General features: G+C 32.7%; 2 protein-coding genes across 2 annotated transcripts; both read right to left on the bottom strand.

Moving 5' to 3' along the window:
• Positions 1 to 5,328: 5,328 nt before the first annotated feature.
• Positions 5,329 to 6,023, bottom strand: LOC133031386 (uncharacterized). Its single transcript, XM_061104871.1, has one exon. It carries the CDS (start codon positions 5,767 to 5,769, stop codon positions 5,329 to 5,331), a length of 441 nt encoding a protein of 146 aa, XP_060960854.1. The 5' UTR covers positions 5,770 to 6,023.
• A 9,337-nt stretch (positions 6,024 to 15,360) lies between these two features.
• Positions 15,361 to 16,044, bottom strand: LOC133031385 (secreted RxLR effector protein 161-like). The gene has a single exon (XM_061104870.1). The coding sequence runs from the start codon at positions 16,042 to 16,044 to the stop codon at positions 15,361 to 15,363; it is 684 nt and encodes a 227-aa protein (XP_060960853.1).
• Between the last annotated feature and the right edge of the window lie 9,816 nt (positions 16,045 to 25,860).

Below are 25,860 nucleotides of genomic sequence, written 5' to 3'. Positions count from 1 at the left end.
AAATAACTATCTAGAATATATATCATTAACTAAGTATATTTTCAAAAATTTGGAAAATATCTAATTTAAGTTGTTATAGAAAGAATCTAAAATAACCAACTTAAAAATTTCCAAATAAATTTTAATTAAATATGAAAATTAAGTTGTAACTACATAATTTAAAAATATTCCATTTTAAGTTTAACAACTTAAAAAATATCTCTAGAATCTTCACTAACCAATTCCTAGAATTTCTCAACTTAATTTTGAAATTCAAAAGATATTCAAATTTAAGTTGATAGATAAAATTAGTTAGAAATAACTAATTGACAACTTAAATAGGAATATTTAATGAAATAATTAAAATAAGCTTAAGAAAGTATCTAGTTAGTTATAATTCTATATTTAATTAAATACAAGAAAAATACAATAGTTTATCTAGAAATTAATTCATTAAACTAAGTGTGTTTTTCTTAAATTAATTTCAAAAAAAAATTGAAATTAATTATGTTGCTAATCAATTTTATTAGGTTAAACTAATTTAATTAACCTAGCAGAGTTATCCAAATCAGGCAAATGGGCCTTTTACAGTTGGGGTAGTTCATGTGAGGGGAAGCTGGGTTAAGTATGTCGTACCCACTTCTATTGGCCCCCAACTCTCACACAAGGCCCAAAAGAGAGGAATTTAACCTTAAAATGAAGAACTGTTATTAATTGAATAGGCCCAAAAACTAAATGGGCCTAAATAAAATCTATCATGGTGTGACATTTTATTTAGCAACAACCTATATGCATCTAAACATAAAGTAAACATATAGGCTCACACAGGCACACAGATTTGGATGGATCCTATCATGTTACTAGGTCCTACACAGATGAAAGAAGAATGTAAAATTTACCTGTTACAAATTATTTACTTGACCTATTGACAATTGAACCATGGGTTAAAATCAAATCATTGGATCTGTCAACAAGTTAACCATGGCAATTTAGATCAAGCAATAATAGGTTTTAGAAAACTTACAAACAATCTAAAAACACATACTCCTGCAACAAGTTGAATTTGGATAGTTGGATGTATGATTTATTTAATTTTAAATAAGTTAATAAAAAAAATTTCGAAAATAATATTTAAATAAAAAAAAATATTTTCGGTTTTAAAATAAAATAAATTAAAATTTAAAATTAAACCTAACATTTTAAAAAAATTAGGTTTCAACTAACCTAAATATCATTTCAAAAAATTGGCTAACCATCTTTAAAATTTTCATGTTATTTTATAAGTTAAATATTCAATAAAATAGAATGATAATAAATATCTTTTGTGATTTTATAATTTAATAAAAAAATAACAAAATTTAAAAGTTAGCAAAAATATCTTATTTCTATTTAAAATATCATGACTATAGTAATCTTATTTTAAATTTAAATAAGGTCAAATAATTTAAAAATAGAATAATTTAAAAAAAAGGTAATATCTGACCTTAAATTTAAAATTAAGATAAAATAATTAAATTTAAAAATAAGATAGATAATTAAGAAAAAAAGATAGATATTTACTTATTTCAAGTTCAAATTACACTAATCTCATAAATTAATTTTAAAAAATCCAATTAATTTAATTATGATAATTAGAATTGAAATAGGAATAGTAAATATCTAAATACAAAACTACACAAAAAATTGGAAGTTAATTCCATGAAATAGCATGAAAAATCGAAGAAAAATGAAAAAATTGTGAGCTGTAGGGACGGTATGCAAAGCACACCATCCAGGTGCACATCCTTGGGCGCAAGGGGCTGCTTGGGCGCACAAAGGGTGCTGCCAACAGCCAGCCGCGCGCACAAGGGTGTGTCACCACCCCCGATTTTTTCAAATTTCAAAAAATCATAACTAATTTAAATAAAATCGAAATTAAGTTCTGTAAATAAGTAAATTGCTTAATTTTTTCTAAAATATCCATTAAAAATAATTCCAGAAACGAAAATTCAATTATTTTTCATAAAATTTCACAAGCATCAATCAATCATCATATAACACACAGATCAACATGAAACCATCCAAATCAACACATATCATTGTTTTAATTCATATTTCATGAAAGTAAATCATTACCATTGCTCTGAGGCCCGTTGTTGGAAATATTTTACTGGGATCTAGATTTACTACCATGTATGTTTCATTAACATCCTAATATGAATTCTAAAATAATGAAATAAACACATATAAAGTTTAGGAAACCTTACATTGGGTGCAGCGGAATATAATGACTCCTTCCGTTCAGATCTCTAGCCCATGATTCCTTTCTGTAGCAGAGCATCACGAAATCTGAACCTGGATCTCTTTCTCTCCTTCTTTGATGCTGATTCTCCTTCTTGTTGATTGGATTCTACACAATCTTCCACGCTATGATTGAGATACCACTTGATGTGTGTGGGCACTACTCTATCACTAGGGTATTTCGAAATTGAAGAGAAGAAAAGAGAAGAAGGGTGGCGGTTATAGAGAAAGAATAGGAGGCTCAGGTTTTTCTCTGAATGGAATAAGATGCATGTCATTAGTTTCTTGAAGCCATCACTTTTAGGGGTGCACACGGGTCGGATTTTCGGGTTTTCGGGTATTGGGTATTGTAAATCTATAACTGAACCCGGTGTTCAGGTTTACGGGTGTATCGAGTTCGGGTTGGTTATGTTCGGGTTGGCTTTTATCGGGTTCGGGCCCTATTGGGCTGAGCCCGAATTTTTAGTTTATTGGCCGAAATACAATTTAATTTTTAAGAATACCATTTTTTTTAACATTGGTTGGACCTTTTCTTAATAATTAATATTTTTTGGGCTTAAATAGTTAATTGAATTTGGTTCATACTTCATACCCAATTACAAAAATGACATTCAATTCAAAATTTAAACTAAACTAGTTGTCCAAATAAATAATCATTCATTATTCACAATTACTTACCAATTTAAATATTTAAAACAAACAATACTAAAGGCTATAGCTATTAATCAAAATATGTTAATGAAAAGAAAAATTATCAATCTATCAATATGGATCATATTAAAAAGTCAAAACTCACAAATTATAAATCTAATGCATATCCATATGGATCATATCAAAAAATTCCAAAGTCCAAAACAATAATCCATATCCAATCCATATGGATCAATGATCATATCAAAAAGTCCCAACATCCAAAATATAACTATTCAAATCAAACTTTATAACCAAAAGTATCAATAATTCATCTTCATAACTATTCAAAAGTATTTACTTCCCTTGTGTGTATTGTGTTCTTCTCTTTGTGTATCCATTGTCCAATTCAACAAACTCCAAAGTCCTCCAAGTCAATAGTTCCAAACGTTTCAATATTTTTTTTTTAAAATTAAAAAAGGATAAATTAGCAAATGAGATCAATAAATTAAATATAATAAAGTATAATAATAAACCTTTTCAATCCAAGGCCGTGCCTTGTTGTTGACTTGTTGAGGTTGAAGGAGTAGAAAAAGTGCATATAGTATTGTTATTGAGAATCTCTTTAAAATATCAAAAGTATAAACTAGTTAGATAATAACTATGCATATGTAAAATAAATATTATGATATTAAACTAAAATTATGGAATTGGAAATCAAAATGAAATATATCAAACTAAAATTACCTTCTTCAAGCAATGCTTGTATTTGAAGTATTTCTCTTCATCCATGTACTCTCGCACAACAATGGGTTGATGTGATCCACTCCACCAATTCTTGAGACAAATTAATGCTTCGACCATCATTGGGCTAAGTGTACTCCTAAAAGGATCCAAAATCCGACCCACAGCTGAGAATGCCGCCTCAGAAGCAACAATGGTAACCGGTATAGCTAGCACATCACATGCCATGAGGGACAATATCTTGTATTTGCACCCACTACTAGCCCACCATCCTAAAACATCAAATTGTTCAGTTGGTTCCTCAGCTTCCTCTTCAAAATACTTATCAAGTTCATTTTTCATCTTGCCACCATTTTTCTCCATTCTTCGTGCCACGAACTCATCATGGACATTACGATACTTCTTCCCTTTAGGTCGAGTAGAAACGATAAATGAGGAAGAACCACCATCATCAATAGGTTGAGCTTGAGCATGTGATTGATTGATTGAAGGATCAATACTTCTTGATGCTAAATCATTATATTGATTAAACATACTCCGAATCGTTTGTTCCACCCCTTTAACCATCTCTTTGCATTCTAACTGCGTATGAGTAAAGCTAAAACAATGATACAGATAATCAAGTTTGTATCTATGGTCAAGAACCAAGGCAATTAGAAGTGCCTCATTACAATCATCAAGCTTTCCCCAATACTTGTCATACTTGAATTTCATGTTATGCGCCATGTTCCTCAACAACTCATCCTCATCTTCATCAACTGTAGAATCGGCCAACTCTTGCTGAATATTGCATATTTCAATGAAGTACTTATTTGCAGTTACATAAGTAGACCCACTAAACTTCAATGTTACATTATAAAAGGTCTCCAAAAATCTCACAAACGCACTTGCATTCTCCCAATCAGTTTCAATGGGTGGCCCATCCTTTGGTTTCCCATCTTTGTCAACCTCATCAAAGTACTTCATATAAAGTACATCTGATTCTGCCATCTCTTGAAATGCCTTTTTAAATTTTATTGCACAGTTTATCATCAAGAATGTTGAGTTCCACCTTGTTGGGACATCTAAACATAGAAGACCATTGCATTCAATCTTTTCTTGCACCATTACTTCCTTAAAAGCTTTAAGCGTAGCAGGAGAAGACCTAACATATCTCACCGCATTTCTTACTGCACCAATGGACTCATGTTTTTCCTTCAAGCCTTCACTAACAATTAAGTTCACTATGTGGGCACTACATCTCACATGTAAGAACTTCCCCTCCAAAATAAGTCCATTCTCTTTCTCTTTAAACTTCCTCTTTAAGAATCTAATGGCAACATCATTAGAGGAAGCATTGTCTACCGTTATGGTAAACAACTTAGAGATATCCCATTCTCTTAAACATGTCTCAATCTGTTTACCAATAGTTTCTCCTTTATGATCGATGACTTGACAAAAATTGATAATTCTTTTTTGATACTTCCAAGCATGATCAATCCAATGAGCAGTGATGACCATGCAATTCATATTTTGAATAGAAGTCCAAGTATCGGTAGTAATCGATATCCTCTCATGTCTCAAAATATTTCTCAATGTCACTTTCTCTTCTTGATACAACTTCAAAACATCTCGAGCAACAGTCATTCGAGAAGGGATCTCAAACCTAGGTTGGAGTGTTTTCACAAATCTTTTGAAACCATCACCATCAACATGTCAAAATGGTAACTTATCTAACACAATGTATTGTGTGAGGGCAATCCTACAAGCTTCTTTGTTATAGGCCACAGCTACTAACTGGCCATCCCCCTCCTTGCCACCCTTAAGAGGCTCGAAACTTAAAATCTTCTGTTTTTCATCTTCATTTTTGAGTGGACTAAGCTCACACACTTTTCTCAAATGACTCCATAGATGACTAGTCCCATGTTTTTTGGTGTCACAATGAAAATCACTCCCACAATAGTTGCAGATACACTTAGGAACACCAGATTGTTCAGGTTCTTCATCATCATCCTCTGTAGCTCGGGGAGGATTGTCTTCCTTAGTGAAATGAAGCCAAACATCAGACTTTCCCTTTTTCTTAGGATTAGGAATAGGCACAGTGGGAGGTCTACCTCTTTTTTTAGCACCCTTACCCTTACCCTTACCATTATCCATACCCTTATTCGTACCATTATCTGTAGGAGTTTCATCAAGAGGAGGTTGTTCCTCATTAACACCATTATCATCATTTAGTACCTAATACAAAGACCAAATTATAACAATATAGAATACATATTTTCATGGTGAATCACATCATAAATGTTTAGTCTAACTTAAAAAATAAAAAAAGAGAGTATAGGTTTACCATAATTTCTTGAGTCTTTTCTTGTCTTAGATTTCAGTCACTTTCACTCTTTCAATCCAAAATGGATATCTTCAAATCTTCTCTTTGTAATCTGTATTAATTAATAAAGAATTTTACAATGTTAATTTATATACAATAATTGACTAAAAAATTATTTACAAAAAAAAAACATATATAATATTTTTTTAATATGTATTATCTATACTAAAATCTTGCATGATAGTATGACACCACACCACTTATATTCATGTATATATATTATATATACTTAAAAGCAAAATTATTCATATACTTACCATTTATTTAATTAAGCTATAGAAAAACAAAATATGTAACATCTTTGTATGACCACTAAACTAGAAAAGATTTCTCACTTTGTATTTTCTTTTATGTACAGATTATTATAAATTATAATACAATAAATTCAGAAAAAAAAGATTATAAGTAATACTACAATATACATAAGTTACAAGATCAGTTTAATAATTTTAATTTAGCTACAATATATATACACACACAGTGTAATAGTAACACCACTACCCTATAAATTATATATACATATATTTTCTTATTAGAAGTTAGAACCAGTAAGACCTTCACCATGGCAAAATGACTATCAAGAAAAATATACAACTATTCTCTACAGTTTATAGAAAAATATGCTCATGAAATTATCTTCACACACTACAGTTTATAGAAAAATATACAACTATTATCTACACTTACTAATTTAAGTGGAAAAAAATTTAAAAGAGAAAAAAAATCTAACATTATAAAAAGAAAATTAATAAAAAAAAACTATTTTTTTGACAAGAATAAAAGTAACACACACAATACACTAACACAATCAGTTTTTGGTAATTATATATACACAGTTGTTTTTGGTAGTTTTTGATAGAGAAGTCATTGAAGAAGATATTGTGTTGTTTGTTATACAATATACATAAGTAACATAACAGTGTAATAACACTAACACACACACACAGTACAGTACACACACAGCCATGAGCCATTTACCTGGTAATGGTATGGACGGAGATGCGACTAAGCCGACTGCCGAGGCAATGCCACCTGTGGGACTTCGCCGGCGAAGAGAACCAGTCGTCGACTGGTGTGGGTGAGTCGGACGAGACGAGTCGAGTGGGACGGTGGGTGTGTGGCCGGCCGTGGGTGGGTGGGAGTGGGACTGTGGGAGTGGCGAGTGGGACGGTGCTCGGGTGCTGAGTGACTGTGTGTGTGAAATTACATTTACAGTAATGAAGAAAGATGAAGATTGAAGAAGAAAAAAGATAAATACTAATAGATTAGAATTTAGAATATGAATAGCCTAGTATTCATTGATTTTCGATTGATTCATTTATTAATTTATTGAAATTTTAACATATTTAAAAATTTAAATGTAATTTAGAATCATTTACGTAACTCAATCACATTGGCATGGCCTTTTCTAAACCTACTCAAAAGAATACCAAGGTGTAAGAACACCTATTGCCGATTATATCATGCCAGTCTAAATCCAGTGAACTAACAATCAGGGAATAAACTTTCGAACATATAATTAAGATTATATTCCATTGTGCTGACAACACTATAATCATTAACAAATTCATATGTTCTGGACTTAAATAGAATTCATACATTATATATATAATCATGAAATAAATCATGTGAACCATGCAACATAAAATGTTATTTCTGATCTTTATTAGTATATATGATTATGGGTTTTATTTAGGGCACAAAACCCAACAAACTCCTACTTGCACTAATATAAAACCAAAAATGCATTTCAGATAATCTCAACACCTTGATATACAAATCAAGTGTAGTAGTAGTATACTCCTCGTAATAGGCTCTTACAGGTTGAATTAAACACAACCTTTTCTCTACCATTACTCTTCCTTAATCAAAATATCCTTGATAATGTGAAATTCCTCTCTATATGTCTACTCTCTTGGGATACTGGATTCTATACTTTTGGCAACTACTTTTTGGTTAATCAAGAAATAACACTAGTAGTTAAGACAAGTTGGAACGGTGCCACAAATGTATAGAACTTTCCTTAGACTTAATAAGTACCTTTCCTGCATCTGTAACATTTAGTCTCTCTCTAGTAGACCTAGAGACTTCAGATAGGTTTTTACACTTCTCTAAAATCACTACTCCACCCCCAGAGTAATCACCATCTTATCAGCAGACTTTCTAGCACAAAGGCAAGTCTCGAAATCTGATTAAAAGTACCCTAAGAGTTTTAAACATACCCTTATTGACTAACATGTAGTTCCTCTTCTTAATCTTAAGATTTACTTGATTGTCTTCCAATGTTCCTCTCCTGGATTAATCTGATACCTACTCATTACTCCCACTCAACAGCAGGTGTCTGGTCTAAGGAATACTAAAGTATATCTGAGACCTTTCACTGTTGATTTAAGGAATTATTTCATGGCTTTATCTTTTCTAGAATAGTTGAGACTTTTCCTTAGATAAAAAAAATCTATGTCTAAGAAGTCGAGTAGCTTCTATAGATTGCCATTAGAAAAGAAAATGCTTCAACATCTTACAAAAGTAAGTTGCTTGCATTAGAGTAAGTAATTACCAGGTATACCACATGCCATAGGTTTAGATAAACTCAAACCTATAATACTAGGAACAAGAAGTTTTGTTAAGTCCATTGAATAGACATATAAACGAAAATTTGATTTCATGTCCTTGTAATAGAAAACTTTTAGGTTACTCCATGTGAATGGATTAAACCATAGCTTTCTTGGCTTTTCTTATTAGTTTCTTATTTTGACAATCTTTTACTTGTTTAAACTTACAATGGATTTTAATCACTAATGTCTTCCAAGTCATTAGATGGTGAGTTCCTAGAAACCCTCCCACTACGAAAAGGTACCGTGAATTATGTCTAAGAAAACTAAATGGTATCAACCTCTTTGGTTGTGTCAAGACAACAGAGGCAGTGGGATCATCATATGTAGAATAAGATGATAGAACACTTTTGGAATCAAGAAAAAAAATATCTCCTTTATTTGCTACTTTATTTTCAGACTTAGTCATTTTCTTATAAAAGTTGTAATTTGTTTAAACAAACACTTTCTTATCTAATGACTATGGGATGGTCCACCCCTAATCACTTAGAATAGCTAACAAGCATGCAAACCATGGTTAACAGTTCTAGCTTTTCTTAAGATTTCGATTAGGTCATCCATGAATCTAGTAATGGTTTACACTAAGTACCCAACCATTGCATCATTCTAAAATTGTATTACCATAGAAGGACTTAGGCAATGACTAGTAACTAATCATCAATATGCAACTCAAATTTCTCGGGAGGTGGTTTACACTAAGTACCGAACCATTGCATCATTCTGAAATTGTATTACCATAGAAGGACTTAGGCAACGACTAGTAACTAATCATCAATATGCAACTCGAATTTCTGGGGTGCTAAGTTTGGATATAATTCAAAATCAACTTAATGATCTTTGAACTGCATATCTACTAACTATTTCTCCACCCCTATCAGTTCGCAAGATCTTTAACCACTTACCTTAATGGTTTTTCACCATTGCTAGAAATTCATAAAATTTTTCAAACATTTCAAATTTCTTTTGTATAAGGTAAAATTTCAAGTGATCGTTTTAAGAATATAACGAAAAACTCATATCCACCACGGAATGTACATCCATCTGCGAAATGAGATGAACTTACTTTCAGTGGATATAGGCATATTAACTCTTTGCAGAGATTGATCTTGTCAAAACCACTATGAACAAGATACAAATGCCATAGATTTAAAAAATGTGGTTGTGCTTTTGCTGACTCAGTTTTAGTTACATTAAAGAGTTCTTAGAATAGTGCAAGTGGATTCTGGTCACAGAATACTAAACTCATATTCCTTACTAACATACAGTTTGAATCCATTGATAGAAAAAGGTTATTAAACACTTGTGAAAGTGAAACTGTATTGTATTAAAAAAATTATTTGGACTCTAAAATTTAAAGTCAAAGACTTAAATTTATACCAAATATAATGAGTAATTCTTTCTTGGACCACCACTACTAATTTAACTCTAAGTCTGATTTGCCCATACAAGTAGGAGATTTTTAAGATTGAGGATTTCTATCATTTTGGGATAGAATTTCAGGAATATAATCATATGCGTCATTTAATTTCTTAAGAGAAAATATAGAATGACATGAAATGATTTATAGACCAATTATCCAATGATATGTTATTGAGCTAATTCGAAATGAATAAGCTAAGAGGAATTAAGATAATTTCGTTTTTAAATAAGAATCCAACGATGCTTCGATTAGCGAGAGTCAAAGTAATCTTATTTATATAATCTTCTTGTTTCATATTGTAAATACTAGTCTAAGGTGTCATCAATTGATGAACAGCTAGATGTTGCATTTACAATATTTATCTATCGAGATCTAACACTATTATGTTGTCTAATGTTGACAATCCATTAGGGATTTATCTCATTAGAACAACAAACCAAGTTAGACCAACAATGAAGATTCGAAATTAAACTACAATTTAATAACAGAAAATAACATGGTTTAATATAAATTCATACACAATTCAAAAATTATTAAACACATAGCAAGTAGGAATGACAAGTGAAAATACTAAAACATACAATCCTAAATAATTTCCAAGGTCTTCAACAAACTGATATCAGTGTAGTGCAAGTGGATTCTTGTCACAGAATACTAAACTCATATTCCTTACTAACATACAGTTTGAATCCATTGATAGAAAAAGTTTATTAAACACTTGTAAAAGTGAAACTGTATTGTATTAAAAAAAATTATTTGGAATCTAAAATTTAAAGTCAAAAACTTAAATTTATACCAAATATAATGAGTAATTCTTTCTTGGACCACCACTACTAATTCAACTGTAAGTCTTATTTGCCCATACAAGTAGAAGATTTTTAAGATTGTGGATTTATATCATTTTGGGATAGAATTTCGGAAATATAATCATATGCGTCATTTAATTTCTTAAGAGAAAATATAGAATGACATCAAATGATTTATAGACCAATTATCCAATGATATGTTATTGAGCTAATTCGAAATGAATAAGCTAAGAGGAATTAGGATAATTTCGTTTTTAAATAAGAATCCAACGATGCTTCGATTAGCGAGAGTCAAAGTAATCTTATTTATATAATCTTCTTGTTTCATATTGTAAATACTAGTCTAAGGTGTCATTAATTGATGAACAGCTAGATGTTGCATTTACAATATTTATCTATCGAGATCTAACACTATTATGTTTGTCTAATGTTGACAATCCATTAGGGATTTATCTCATTAGAACAACAAACCAAGTTAGACCAACAATGAAGATCCGAAATTAAACTACAATGTAATAACAGAAAATAACATGGTTCAATATAAATTCATACACAATTCAGAAATTATTAAACACATAGCAAGTAGGAATGACAAGTGAAAATACTAAAACATACAATCCTAAATAATTTCCAAGGTTAGGTTTGAATTGTATGACATTAAAATAATGAAAATATAAATGGTAAAATACTTGCATAGTGGTCGACCATGATATGGATAATGGGCCTCACTTTTCAATTTTGCCATTTTGTCATTTTTCAATCACATTTTCTCAAAAATGCCAATTTTCCAATTTAACCATTTAAATGTCAATTCCAATTATTTAATAATTAAAAATTAATTATTAAATAGTATTGTCATTTAATATATTTATTAATTAGACATATAAAGTCTCGTAATAAATAAATAAACCTAGAATCTCTTTTCTTCACAATTTTGCCCTTGCTTAGTGAAAATTCATAAACTAGACATAGTCTAACTTTAGAATTATAATTGATTAATCAAAATCAATTAACTGAGTCTTGCAAGCAGTATGGTCTCAACTAGTATGGGGACCATGGGCCTATATAGCCGAGCTTCCGATAAGTCGAACCGAATTTACCAAGTAAATTCCCTAACTTATTAATTCCTTATTGAATCCATACTTAGAACTTGGAATTGCACTCTCAGTCATATAGAACGCTCTATATGTTCCACGATATAGATACGCTATTAGTTATCCATTGTTATAATCCTAATTTGATTAATGACCCTCTAATAGATGATCTACATTGAATAGGCACTAAATTACCGTTACACTTTCAATTTATTTTATTCTTAAAACACTTAGCTCCGTATAAATGATATTTCAGTGAAGTGAAATGAGATCTCAACCATTTATCTCTATTTAGCCAAGCTCGAAGGATATCATCGTTTCACTTCTAAATTCCTATAGAAGTTATAAACTCCATATTTATGTTAGCGCTCCCACTCAATTATACTATCATGTTCCCAAAATGTACGTATCACCCTGACCCAAAAGTAGGCTTAACTAACGAATCAAAGAACATGTATAATAATCTTGAGATCGAACGTAACCATATCATGATTAAGATCATTTGATCTAGGATCAACATGTGATATTGAATTGAATAGATATTACGGTAAATTTTAACAAATCTAATCAAAATTCAATATTGCTTCCTTCCGATGTATACTCCATACATCCGATACTGGTAAACTTTGCCAATGCCCTGGAAAGGACATAACACTTATCCAAGGTTTAAGAACACCTATTGCTGATTATATCATGCCAGTCTAAATCCAGTGAACTGAAAATCAGGGAATAAACTTTCGAACATACAATTAAGATTATATTGCACTGTGCTGACAACACTATAATCATTAACAAATTGATATGTTCTGGACTTAAATAGAATTCATACATTATGTACATATAATCATGAAATAAATCATGTGAACCATGCAACATAAAATGTTATTTCTGATCTTTATTAGTAAATATGATTATGGGTTTTATTTAGGGCACAAAACCCAACACTATAAGGATCATGATGACTAAAGTGGCCAAGTATGACCTGGAAATGGATCAAATGGATGTGAAGATAGCTTTCTTACATGGGAGACTTGAAGAACAAATATACATGGAAGGACCAGATGGATTCAAAAGTAATAAACCAAACCAGGTATGTCTACTACAGAAATCTCTTTATGGCTTCAAACAAGCTCCAAGGCAACGGAACTTGAGATTTCATGATTTTATGATGAGCATTGGATATAGCTGACGCAACTATGATCCATGTGTGTATTACAACAATGAATCAATCTGGTTATTGTTGTATGTGGATGACAGGCCATTGACAAGTTAAAACAAAATCTAAGTGCTGAATTCGAAATGAAGGATATTGGTGAAGCTAAGAGGATACTTGGAATTGACATCAAAAGTAATAGACCTGAGAGACTACCATTATCACAAAAGGGATACATTAAGAAACTAATTGACAAGTTTTGTATGAATGAAGCCAAATCAGTTAGCACTCCATTGGCTCAACATTTCAAGCTAACTCAAAATCAGTCACCTAAAATAGAGGAAGATAAAATGTAGATGGATTCTATGCCCTATGCCTCTTGTGTTGGAAGCCTCATGTATTGTATGGTGTGCACTAGACCTGACTTGGCCTATGCACTCAGCATGGTTAGCAGATTCATAGCAGACCCTGGTAAGGAACACTGGTCTGCTGTGAAATGGATACTCAAATACTTGAAGGGATCTATGGACATTGGACTTGTTTATGACAACAAGTTCAAAGAAGAAATTGAAGTGAATGGATATGTTGACTCTGATTATGCAGGAAGCATAGACACAAGAAGATTTATAACTGGTTATGCATTCACAGTCCTAGGTGGATGCATCAGTTGGAAATCGAATCTACAAAAGGTAGTGGCTTTGTCATCGTCTGAAGCAGAATACATGGCTGCTACTGAAGCCATTAAGGAAGCAGTCTGGGTCAAGGGATTCACAAAGGAATTGGGATTCAAATCAGAAAGCATAACAGTGCACTGTGATAATCAAAGTGCACTACATTTAATGAAGAACCCCATGTTCCATGAGAGATCAAAACACATAGATATCAAGCTACATTTCATCAGAGATATCATTGCTGAAAAGGAGGTTAGTGTGAAGAAAATTGGAACAAAAGAGAACCCTGCAGACATGATGACAAAGTATGTAAGTTTAGCCAAGTTTAGGCTATGCCTAGACTTGTTAAACATCCTCAATTGCTAAATGAGGATTCAAGACCAGTTCAGCCCCAATCATCATCATTTATGTCCCTTATTAATGACCAAGGTGGATAATTGTTATGTTTGGTCACTAATAGAGGCAAGAAACACCAAGTTGGTTTATTTCCATTTATGCCCTTAACTACTTTACCTAACTGTCTGTTATGACAATTAGGATCGGGTATACATCAGAGGCTATAAATAGCCAAATTGTTATAGCATTGAAGTAGCAATTCAAGGGAGATTTGAGTGCTAGTTAAGTGTGTATCAGAGAGAGAGTTTTTGGTGAGATGAGTTGTTTTGTAATTGAAGCTTTCCTTCATGAGTGAATGTTTCAAGAACACCTTGTAAACAACTTGTAATCCTCTCTTCTAGCATTAATAAAGACTGAAGCCATTGGGGCTGTTCTGGCCAAGGAGTAGGCAAGTGATTCATCATCACTTGTTCAAACCTCGTAAATTTGATTGTGTTTGATCTTTTTCTCCTTTTATTTCTTTCATTTAATTACTTGTTTATCTTTTGTTTAATTGCTGGTTCTTGCTATTGATTCTACTGGTTTATTGGCATTTGTTTATTGCTGAATTATTCAATATCCAATTGTTTGCAGTGTTCTTGATTAGTCTCTATGTTTTGTGTTGTGTGTGAGGTGAATGATCATGTACTGATCACATCATATATATATTAATGTGATCAAACCGATCACAACATCCAATTGTCGAGAACAAACATAATTGATCAAAGTCTAAAGATTTGATTAGCAAAACTTAACACAAAGGAAATGCAATTCAAGACAGTAAACAAACTGAATTCAATACAGTAGAATGAAATCAAAGCATTGTCATTAAGACACTCCTCATTAACCAAGTGTAACAAGATTGGGATTACAAGTGTTGTTGGTTGAATCAATAAGATGAAGAGATAGGTACATCAGTAATACACACAGACACCAGAAACTGGTTTTGGAAGAACCAGTATCGACAATTGCCCTTTCACTCTTCTCTCTCTCTGATTTAAAAATTTGTAAATTGAACCACACAATGTAGAGTAAGGAGTGACTATTTATAGACACCAACTACCATAACTGTTTTAACTGAAAGTTAGTTAAAACAGTTAGGTAAGTACCAAAACAGTAAGTGTCCACCTAAGACTTAGTTTCTAGGCCATAATACAACAATTCCACCTTGGCATAGACATTTAGACTTAGGTGATTAAAAGGATGACAGACTTTGATGAAAGATGGAAACTCAACCAGTTTCCTTGAAGTTGACCAAGTTTAAACAATGTCTAAACTTAGTTTGAGTGACACATTTTGTAAAAATATCAGCTGGGTTATGTTCAGTGCTGATCTTCTTCACTTTTATCTCTCCATTAGCAATGATCTCTGTGATAAAGTGTAGTTTGATGTCAATGTGTTTTGACCTATCATGGAACATAGGATTTTTCATCAAGTGCAATGCACTTTGGTTGTCACAGTGGATTGTCATGTCTTCAGAGCTAAATCCAAGTTCCTTTGAGAGACCTTTCAACCATAATGCTTCTTTTATTGCCTCAGTTGCAGCCATGTACTCAGCCTCTGTGGATGACAGGGCTACAACCTTTTGAAGATTCGACTTCCAGCTAATGCAACCACCCAGAGCAGTGAATATGTAGCCTGTCAATGATCTTTTAGTGTCTATGCAGCCTGCATAATCTGAGTCAATGAATCCTTCAACCTCACATCCACCTTTTTCAGTTGTTTTGTAGATCAAACCCATGTTCAGGGACCCTTTAACATACCTCATTACCCATTTGACTACCTCCCAGTGTAGTTGTCCAGGATTAGCAACAAATCGACTCACAATGCTCATGGCATAGGCCAGGTCAGGCCTTGTGCACACCATGACATACATCAAACATCCTACACAGTTAGCATATGGTATGCCATCCATGCTTCTTCTTTCTTCTTCAGTCTGAGGGGCCTATTCTTTAGTGAGTTTAAAGTGTTTAGCCAATGGTGTCATCACAGGTTTGGCTTCATTCATGTTGAACTTCATTAGAACTTTCTTCAAGTATCCCTGCTGTGTTAACATGATGAAACCAGGTCTTTTCCTTCTGATTTCGATTCCAAGAATTTTCTTGGATTCTCCCATATCCTTCATCTCAAATTCACCTTTGAGTTGACACTTCAACTCACTGATTTTGTGTTTATCCTTGCCTACTATGAGCATGTCATCAACATACAATAGCAGGTAGGTTTCCTTGTCAAAATAAACACATGGATCATATCTACTCTTGGTGAATTTTATTCTTGACATGAACCTGTCAAATCTAATATTCCATTGTCTAGGTTTAGGCCATATAGCGATTTGTGTAGCAAGCATACCTGGTTAGGATTACCATTGTCAAATCCCTCAGGTTGCTTCATGTAGATTTTCTCATCCAAAGTGCCATGTAGGAAAGCTGTCCTCAAATCCATTTGATCTATTTCTAGATCTTGAGCAATAGCTTTTTCCATAATGGCTCTAATAGAGGTTTGCTTCACCACAGGTGCAAATATATCATTAAAATCAACACCTTCTCTCTGATTAAATCCCTTTGCCACAAGCCTTGCCTTGAATCTTACTGAATCTTCATTAATTCCCTATTTCTGTCTAAACAGGCACTTGCTATCAATCAATCTCTGCCCTGGTGGTCTGTTCACAACAGACCATGTTTTTTTCCTGATCAATGACACTTTCTCTTCATTGATTTCTCTCAACCAGTGATCCCTGTTTCTGCATTTCAGTGCCTCCTTGTAAGTAGTGGGTTCAGAATTTTCAAGTTCACTAGCAGCAGCTAGTGCAAATGCATAGAAATCTGCATAGCCAAGCCTTGAAGGAGGTCTGATGTCTCTTCTTTCCCTATCTCTGGCCAAGAGATAGTCATCAAGATCTCCTTGTGTTTCATGGGATTGATCATCATGCTCTTGAGCTTGGTTCTCATCTGCATCTGAATCTTTATCTGTGCAATGTGACTGATCCACCTCAAGATTAACTCTGCTGTGCAATGTGACTGATCGAACAGATCATCGATCCTGGGCAACGGGTACTTGTTCTTAATCGTCAGCTTGTTTAGTTTCCGATAATCAATACACATTCTGAGGGAACCATCTTTCTTTTTCACAAAAAGAACCGGAGCTCCCCAGGGCGATACACTGGGTCAAATAAACCCAATGTCAAGCATCCCCTGAAGTTGTAACTTAAGCTCCTTGAGTTCCGCTGGAGCCATCCTATATGGAGCTTTAGAAACAGGTTCGACTCCAGGTGCCAAATCAATTACAAAGTCAATCTCTCGTTGTGGCGGCAATCCCGGCAACTCCTCGGGAAACACATCAAGAAAATCTTTCACCACCCGGACTACCTCAGGCCCAAATGTTTCAGGTCTGTTGGAGTCAAATACCACTGCTAGAAATCCTACACAACCATTGCATAGTAAATCCCTAGCCCTCAGCACAGAAATAACCGGGATCCGAGACCCCTGAACTGATCCAACATAAACAAATGGATCTTCACCTTCCGGCTGAAAAGTCACCATTTTACGCCTACAATCTATACTGGCCGAATACTTGGATAGAAAATCCATTCCCAGTATAATATCAAACTCAGTTAATTTCAATTCTATGAGGTCAGTACTCAATTCCCTATCTTCGATCCTAATCGGCATAGACCTAATGCGCCTATTAGAGATAACCAATTCCCCGCTAGGCATTAGGGTTCCAAACCCTCTTTCTAAAATATCACAAGGCCTACCCAAAAGGTCAATCACTCTTGTAGCCACATATGAACGTGTAGCTCCCGAGTCAAATAATACTGTAAATAACAAGTTGTTAACGGGAAGCTGACCTGTCACAACAGAAGGACTGGCTGCAGCATCAACTTGGGTAATAGAAAACACACGAGCAGGAGCCGATTTCACCTCAGCTTTCGGCTCCTCTTTCTTTGCCTGGGGGCAATCTTTCTTGAAATGCCCCACCATGCCAAACAGAATGCATGTCTTCCAGTTATACTCTCCTAGATGATGTTTCTTGCACCGTGGACACTAAGGGTAGAAATAACCCTGGCGTCCTCCTCTGCCTTGGTTCCCACGGAACCACTTGCTTTGCCCCGAGCCACCAGAAGCTGGAACAACTTTTCTTTTCTGCTCAGTGGTGGAGTCACCACCATCCCTACCATAAACAGGAGTAGGAACAGTGGGGGTTCCACCAACACTCGGAGTCACCCGGGGCTCCTGAAGAAATTTCACTGCACCCTCGGCTCTCAAAGCCTTCTCAACCATCTCTGCATACATGGTTGCTTCAGTAGTAGTAATAACCAGATCATGCCGGATCTTTGCACTCAAACCCGCTAAATATTTTCTTTCTTACTGAAGTCAGTGGGCACAATTCCTGCTGCCAACTTAGCCAACCGATCAAACTTCGTCGTGTATTCAGTGACTGACATTCCCTCAGTCTGAACTAGATCAGTGAACTCTTTCCGCTTTGCACTGCGGACTGCTTCGTTGTAATACTTGGAGTTAAATAACTCCTTAAATTCTTCCCAGGTCATCAGTGTGACGTCCCGAGTGAGGGTTATCAACTCCCACCACACGAGAGCATCTTCCTGAAACTGGAAAGTGGCGCAGGTCACCCGGTCATTTCCAACCACTCCCATAAAATTAAGGATGCGTTCAATCACTGAAAGCCACTGCTCGGCCTTCATCACATCAGGGCCTCCCAGAAACACTGGAAGTGCCTGTTTCCGGAATCTTTCATACAACGGCTCCATACGGTTGCCAACAACAGGTTGTTCTGCTGGCACCGCAGGAACTGCAACAGCCTGAACCACTTGAGGAGGCACAGCAGGAGGACCCTGCTGCCTCAACCTTTGGATCTCTTCATCTTGCTGGCGGATTCTATCTTGCATCTCAGCAAATCTTTGCTCCCAATCAGGAGGAGCTTGAGGTGGATTTACAGGGCGACCACCCTGAGCTCTGCCACGGCCACGGCCGCGACCACGAGGATTTTGAGGATTCCCCTGACCGCCTCCGGTCTCAACCATGCCACCCTGACTTCTTGTATTTCGCGGGGCGTCCATTTAATAGGACTTAGCTTGCGAATCCATAAGCCAGGCATGTTAGACAGCGGTCAAAACTTAACACCGCTGTTTAAAGACTTAAAAGGCAACACACTTTTTTTTTATAAATAATTAATTAAAATCTAATATGCTTCCTATCATGCTTTCACATTCACATTTATTTAAAATACTAAACAAGTACGGGCTTACTGAACCGTGAACCGAGCTTTCTCTGATGAAGATTGTACATGTCATAGCGAGCTTTGGTAGACAAACCTGGCGGCTCTGATACCAAAATTGTAGCGCCCTAATGCTAAGACACGCTACAGTGCTTTTTCAATTATTGTGCAATCTTTGCTAATCAAAGAAATTTCTCGAAAAACATGTTAAATTAAAACTTTTGCTTTAATTATTAAACTTTGTAATATAATATAATATTTACAAATTCCGGGATCCCGATTTCAAACTTTGTAAAATTTACTGTTTAAACTTTACATTTCAAAATACATAATTTTCAGGTCGCACAGCGACTTTCAAAATACAACTCCCAGATGTCCCGAGACCGAACACTCCAGGTCGCGCCGCTTGACATGTACAATCTCACCCGAGCTCAGGTTCATTCTTGTTCAGCCTTCGCCTTTCCTTTACCTACACATGGAAGTAGAAACTGTGAGTCAACGGACTCAGTAAGAAATGCATATAACATACCATATAATTTCCGACCTGTAAATAGGCGCCCATACACCTATCCACAGAGCTTAACAGATGAGTATGAACGTTCAATACCAGGGTACAACCACTATACCACATACACATCGTACCTCACTATACGAGTGTTGGTAGGGTTTACCCCGAACACTGAGTAACACTGAGTGATGTACCACACACCTTAGAATTTTTCCCGTGCCTGTGTTGGTATCACTGTGTCGTACTCATAGTGTCAGTAATCACTATACCAATGCACACTATAACTTATTCATACAAGTGTTGGTAGTGCATAACATATTTCAAGCATGCATATACAATCACATATACACACATTCAGATAATCACATAATACATTATACACAGTTCTTACCTGTTTTCCGAATTCAAGTGTGTTGGCCGACCTGAACGGAATTCACGTGCTAGATGGATGCCCTAATCACAATAATTGTAATACAGATGAGTGACTCGCTAAATCACTTTCCGGGACTTAAACTTGAAACTAAAAGTTTCCCTATCGATAAACCTCATGTTAATACCCTAAATATCTCAAAATTGGCCAAAACTAAGGTTCTGGAAATTCCCCAATAGGCAGATCGGTTCCTAACCGGCAATCCGGTTCTGGGTCACCAACCGGTCGACCGGTTGCCACTGGTCCCCCAGAACCGGTCAACCGGTTCTGCTGCTGGAATTCCAAAAATCATCCCCCTTAATTCAATTCAATCCCAAACCTTACCAAACTCTCCAGTATACCTATACAATGCATAAACATCCATTTCCAACCAATAAATCACAGAACAAACCAACAAATCAAATTATGCCATTAAAGCTCAAAGCTTTGAACTTTAAACCTAAAATTGCATAAAACCATCTACACCCATTAAAACCAGCAGCTAGGACTTAGAATCAACTCAACTAAATCCTAGAATTCGAACCCCAAACATTTTAAAACCTAACAGCCCCAGAAATTCAATTTCACATATTCAACCTAAGCTTAAAATCAAGAATTAGGGCTAGGAGATGCTAGAGCTTACCTTGGCTTGACTTCTTCTTGAATTCCTAGCTGCAAACACAAGAATCCAACAACAAAAACCCCTTTGCTTCTGCTGGTTCGAAGAGAGAGAGGGAAGGAAAGGAGAGCTTGATTTTTTTGGTATTTTTTCTAATTTCCTTTCTTTCTTTTTCTTAATTAAGTAAATTGATTTACTTAGCTTATCTTGGCTGAGAAAAGGGGTGCTAGGTGTCAACTACCTAAGGCAGCCACCTATCTCTTATTATTTTTTTATGACAAAAATGCCCTTAAAGATATAACTTAGGTATTTCTAAAGTTAGGGGTAAAATGGTCAATTCCCATAACCCCGCTCAATCCCGATAATTTATTTTCTCTAAAATATTTCCCACTATGAAATAGGGTTCTAAACTTACCCATGTGATCAATCTAGCCATCCATCGCATTTTCCGTTGTCGCCGAGCAAAAATTACAAAATTAACATCTTTCACATATAAGCTAAATAATACCCCTAGAGTTTAATAAAATCTCTGGAATTGAGAAATTATAACTCTAATATTTATTTCTAAATATTGGGGTCCACATCAAAATTAATTCACAAAAAATAATAAAATAATAAAAATTAGTGCTAATTGCCTTTACTAATCCACATTACTAGAGCGGTCATTACAATCAAAGTCTAAAGATTTGATTAGCAAAACTTAACACAAAAGAAATGCAATTCAAGACAGTAAACAAACTGAATTCAATACAGTAGAATGAAATCAAAGCATTGTCATTAAGACACTCCTCATTAACCAAGTGTAACAAGATTGAGATTACAAGTGTTGGTGGTTGAATCAATAAGATGAAGAGATAGGTACATTACTAATACACACACACAAGAAACTGGTTTTGGAAGAACCAGTATCAAAAATTACCCTTTCCCTCTTCTCTCTCTCTCTGTGATTTACAAATTTGTAAATTGAACCACACAATGTAGAGTAAGGGGAGACTATTTATAGACACCAACTACCATAACTGTTTTAACTGAAAGTTAGTTAAAACAATTAGGTAAGTACCAAAACAGTAAGTGTCCACCTAAGACTTAGTTTTTAGGCCATAATACAACATATATATTCATATTTTTTCTTAATTCTGTATTTTGTCCACTTTCAAAATTATTTAATTTAAGTTTTTAATTTAATGTAATCAATAAAAAACAAATTTTCTATAAATTTATATATGTATATATATTTCTTGTTTTTACTTTTAAAAATTAGTGTAAAGTCTAAATATTGTCATGTGTTCTATATAATTATATATAAATATAATAAAGTATTGACTTTAATATTTTAATTAGAAGTATTTATTCTTTATGTATTTTTGTTTGTTTATATAAGTATATATATTTCTTCTTTTTTCTTTCAGTTTGTCTTGAGAGATATTATAGTGTAATATAATCTTTTTATCATTTAATAGTTTTAACGATTACTTTATATCCTGATATATATTTATATATATAAATATATATGTGGAATGTATTCCTATTTATAATTATTGTAGTCACTAATGAGATTTTCTCATTTTAATATTTCAAAATTTTTTATTATTTATAATCATATTAATTCATAATTAATTCTCTTATTAAATGTCATTTTTCTTAATTTTTATTGTTATTCATTTTTTAATAAATTTAGTAGTAATTTTGAAGCTAATCAATGTTTATTAATAATTGTGGACTTTTCTTAGTTTTCAAGTTTTAGATATTTTTATTATGTAATTTTTTTCGTTTTAATTATAATTTTTTCAAAAATATATTTTATTATTCAATATAATTATATATATAATTCTTACATTGTATTTTCAATATCTTTTATTACTTGTATTTATTATTTATATACATATTTATTTAGATATATGAATGTTTTGATTTGTTTCTTTTTACTAGTTATTCAAGTATTAATGTATAGTTTAATTATATATATGTATAGTTTGATTGTGACTTGTTTCTATTTATTTGAGGTAGTTTTGTATAATGGTAAATAGGCAAGAGAAGTGATCTATTTTGTTCACATGGCTAAGTATTTCAAGTTTTTTAAAATCTTTATATTAATATAAATTGTTTTACTAGTTCTTTCATACTATCTTGTTAGTGGGGTGCTAGTATCTTATTACTAGCCAAAGGGTAGCTTTGGCTAGTTATACTTAAAAAAAATTTGGTTTTTAGTTTTTTAGTAATGTTGAGCTAGTGAATTGAGTTGTGAGTTAAACTCTAAAGTGGTGGTTGGTTAGAAGGAATGAAAATATAGGAATAGGAATAGGAATATGAATGAGAATAAGAATATGAATGAAATTGAATAAAATTTAAAATGCATAAAAAAGATTGATAAAAAATCATTAATTTTTGCTCATGTAATATTGGAATGGTTTTTTCTTCCATTTCAAAATGGAATATTATTCCACCAAAATGATAGAAATGACATTCTATTAGAATGATATTTCAGTACTTTAAAATACTACCAAACAAAGAAATGGAATGACAATTATTTTTCTTTCTATTCCTTTCCATTTCATTACCTCCAACCAAATACGTACCACCTAAGTTTGTATATTAATTTTATTTTGAAAATTTTCATTCTAATATAAGTTTTATTTTTTTGTTTTGTGTTGGGATATTTTATTTTCAGTTTCGCTAGCTCTGACGACAACTATTAATAATAGAAAGATATTTTTCAATATGCTGAGAGTGTTGTTTGAAATTGTTATAATTTTATTGTTCAAAATTTCAGGAGCAGTTTTGTTCTTCATGGTTCGCCCTAAGAATTTAGTAGTCTATGATTTGACAAAACATGTTTTTTTGTCATACAATGAGCTATCCTAAATCGAGAAAGGGTCTCCATACATCTGCATCCTAAATTCATTTCTTATTTTAATCACTATTTAACAAAAAAAAAAAAGCTTAACTAAGCAAATAGCCTCGGGATAATTGGCTAAATGACCTTCAAAAGTTTTTTTATTAACTAAGTAACATTGATTTTTTAAAATTTAGCTACACTAACCTTCTCTTTTAATGAAACTTTTATATCTCAATAATACCCTTTAGTATTTTATATTTTTTTTAATTAAAAATAGAAAAACCATATTATTAAAAAAAAAAAAAAACCATCCCCCCTCACATGGTGCTTTCATGCTCTTCCTCTATTTTTCAAAAAATCTCTCAAAATCTTATAAAATCTCTTCAAATTTGTAGAAAATTAATTTGTAATACACTTACATATAGATAAGATCAACATTGTTGTCAAAAAAATGGTTACATTCAAGGTAATTGAATGAACCTTAATTTTTTAATTTTTTATTTTGAATGTAGAAAAACAATAAAAATTGTATTTTTTTAGCTTGATTCTTATTTTTTCATATATATATATGTGATAGAAACAACAATAAAAATATCATACTAGCCATATAATTACTATTTTGTAGTTTTTGAGTTGAAAATCTCGTTTTTGTGAAGTGAACCCGAGGTTGAAGATGAATCACAGGGGCTTGACTATTAATAGTTGAGCTCGACTATGTCAGTTGAGATGGTGGTTTTACTAGTGCTCGACTATGTTAGTTGAGGTTATAGTTTTAGTAGAGCTTGACTACTGTCAGTCGAGATGACAAACGTTACTGTAGAGCTCAACTAGATTTGATCCCGATTTATATTTTTAATTGTTAAATTTTTTTCATCGATGTTTGCTAAAAGAGTGACATTCAATAGATATGATAATTCTAACATAGCTCAACTAGCTCGACCAAACATGATCAAGATATTGTTAATACTCAATTGTTGTTAAACTCTTTGATGGACACATTGATAAAACTTAATTGAATTTAGTTGAAAATTGAACTTGTTTAACATCAATATATTTTAACTATTTGTTAATATCAACCATCTATTTTTTATACAGGAATGACTTGAATAGTAATCTATGTTCAGTACGATGGGAGTGAAATGATGAACAGGGGTCATATAAGTGGTCGCCAAAAAATAAGAAAGTTATATCTATAATTATCGATGATTCAAGCACTACATTTGGGATGTTATTGGATAAATTGTATAAAAGGATTGGAGCCAATCAAATTTATAATTATTAATCAAATTTTCAAAAAATGGCTCAACTGAGAGTAGTTGAGCTCGACTATATGTGGTTGAGATTAGTAAAAATTGTAATTATATGACTCGACTGTAATTAGTAGAGCTCGACCATTTGTGGTTGAGATTCATAATTATTAATCAAATTCATTTTTATATTGATCAAATTTTGTAAAGGTTAGAAGTGACAATAGATATTATACCATTTTGTAAATAGATTAAAATTATCAAGATTATTATGAAATGTAAAGAATGTAACAATAGAAATTATGACATTTTTAAAATATATAGTTTTGTCTAAAATAAATATGGAATATCACAATAAAATTTTAGAAATACAATTTCTTTCTTAAATAGATTAAATCATCAAGATCATTATCAATTTTCTTTATTAGTAGAGAATGTGGCAATAAATATTATAACATTTATAAAATATATAGTTTTGTCTAAAGTAAATATGAAATGTCACAATAATATTTTAAAAACATAATTTTTTCTTAAATAGATTAAATCATCAAGATTATTATTAATTTTCTTTATTAGTAGAGAATATGACAATAGACATTATAACATTTATAAAATATATGGTTTTATTTAAAGTAAATATGAAATGTCACAATAATATTTTAGAAACACAATTTTTTTTCTTAAATAGATTAAATCAACAAGATTATTATTAATTTTATTTATTAGTAGAGAATATGGCAATAGACATTATAACATTTATAAAATATATAGTTTTGTCTAAAGTAAATATGAAATATCATAATAATATTTTAGAAACACAATTTTTTTCTTAAATAGATTAAATTATCAAGACGATTGTTAATTTTTTTTATTAGTA

Source organism: Cannabis sativa, chromosome 9 (assembly GCF_029168945.1).
Source record: "Cannabis sativa cultivar Pink pepper isolate KNU-18-1 chromosome 9, ASM2916894v1, whole genome shotgun sequence".
Taxonomy (NCBI): Eukaryota; Viridiplantae; Streptophyta; class Magnoliopsida; order Rosales; family Cannabaceae; genus Cannabis; species Cannabis sativa.
Note: the sequence above shows the minus strand (reverse complement) of the source record. Positions and strands in the feature narration are given on the sequence as shown.

Bases quoted from the DNA above. Each gene is read 5' to 3' on its own strand.
- LOC133031386 (XM_061104871.1), bottom strand. From the start codon at position 5,769: ATGGATAATGGTAAGGGTAAGGGTAAGGGTGCTAAAAAAAGAGGTAGA.
- LOC133031385 (XM_061104870.1), bottom strand. From the start codon at position 16,044: ATGGATGGCATACCATATGCTAACTGTGTAGGATGTTTGATGTATGTC.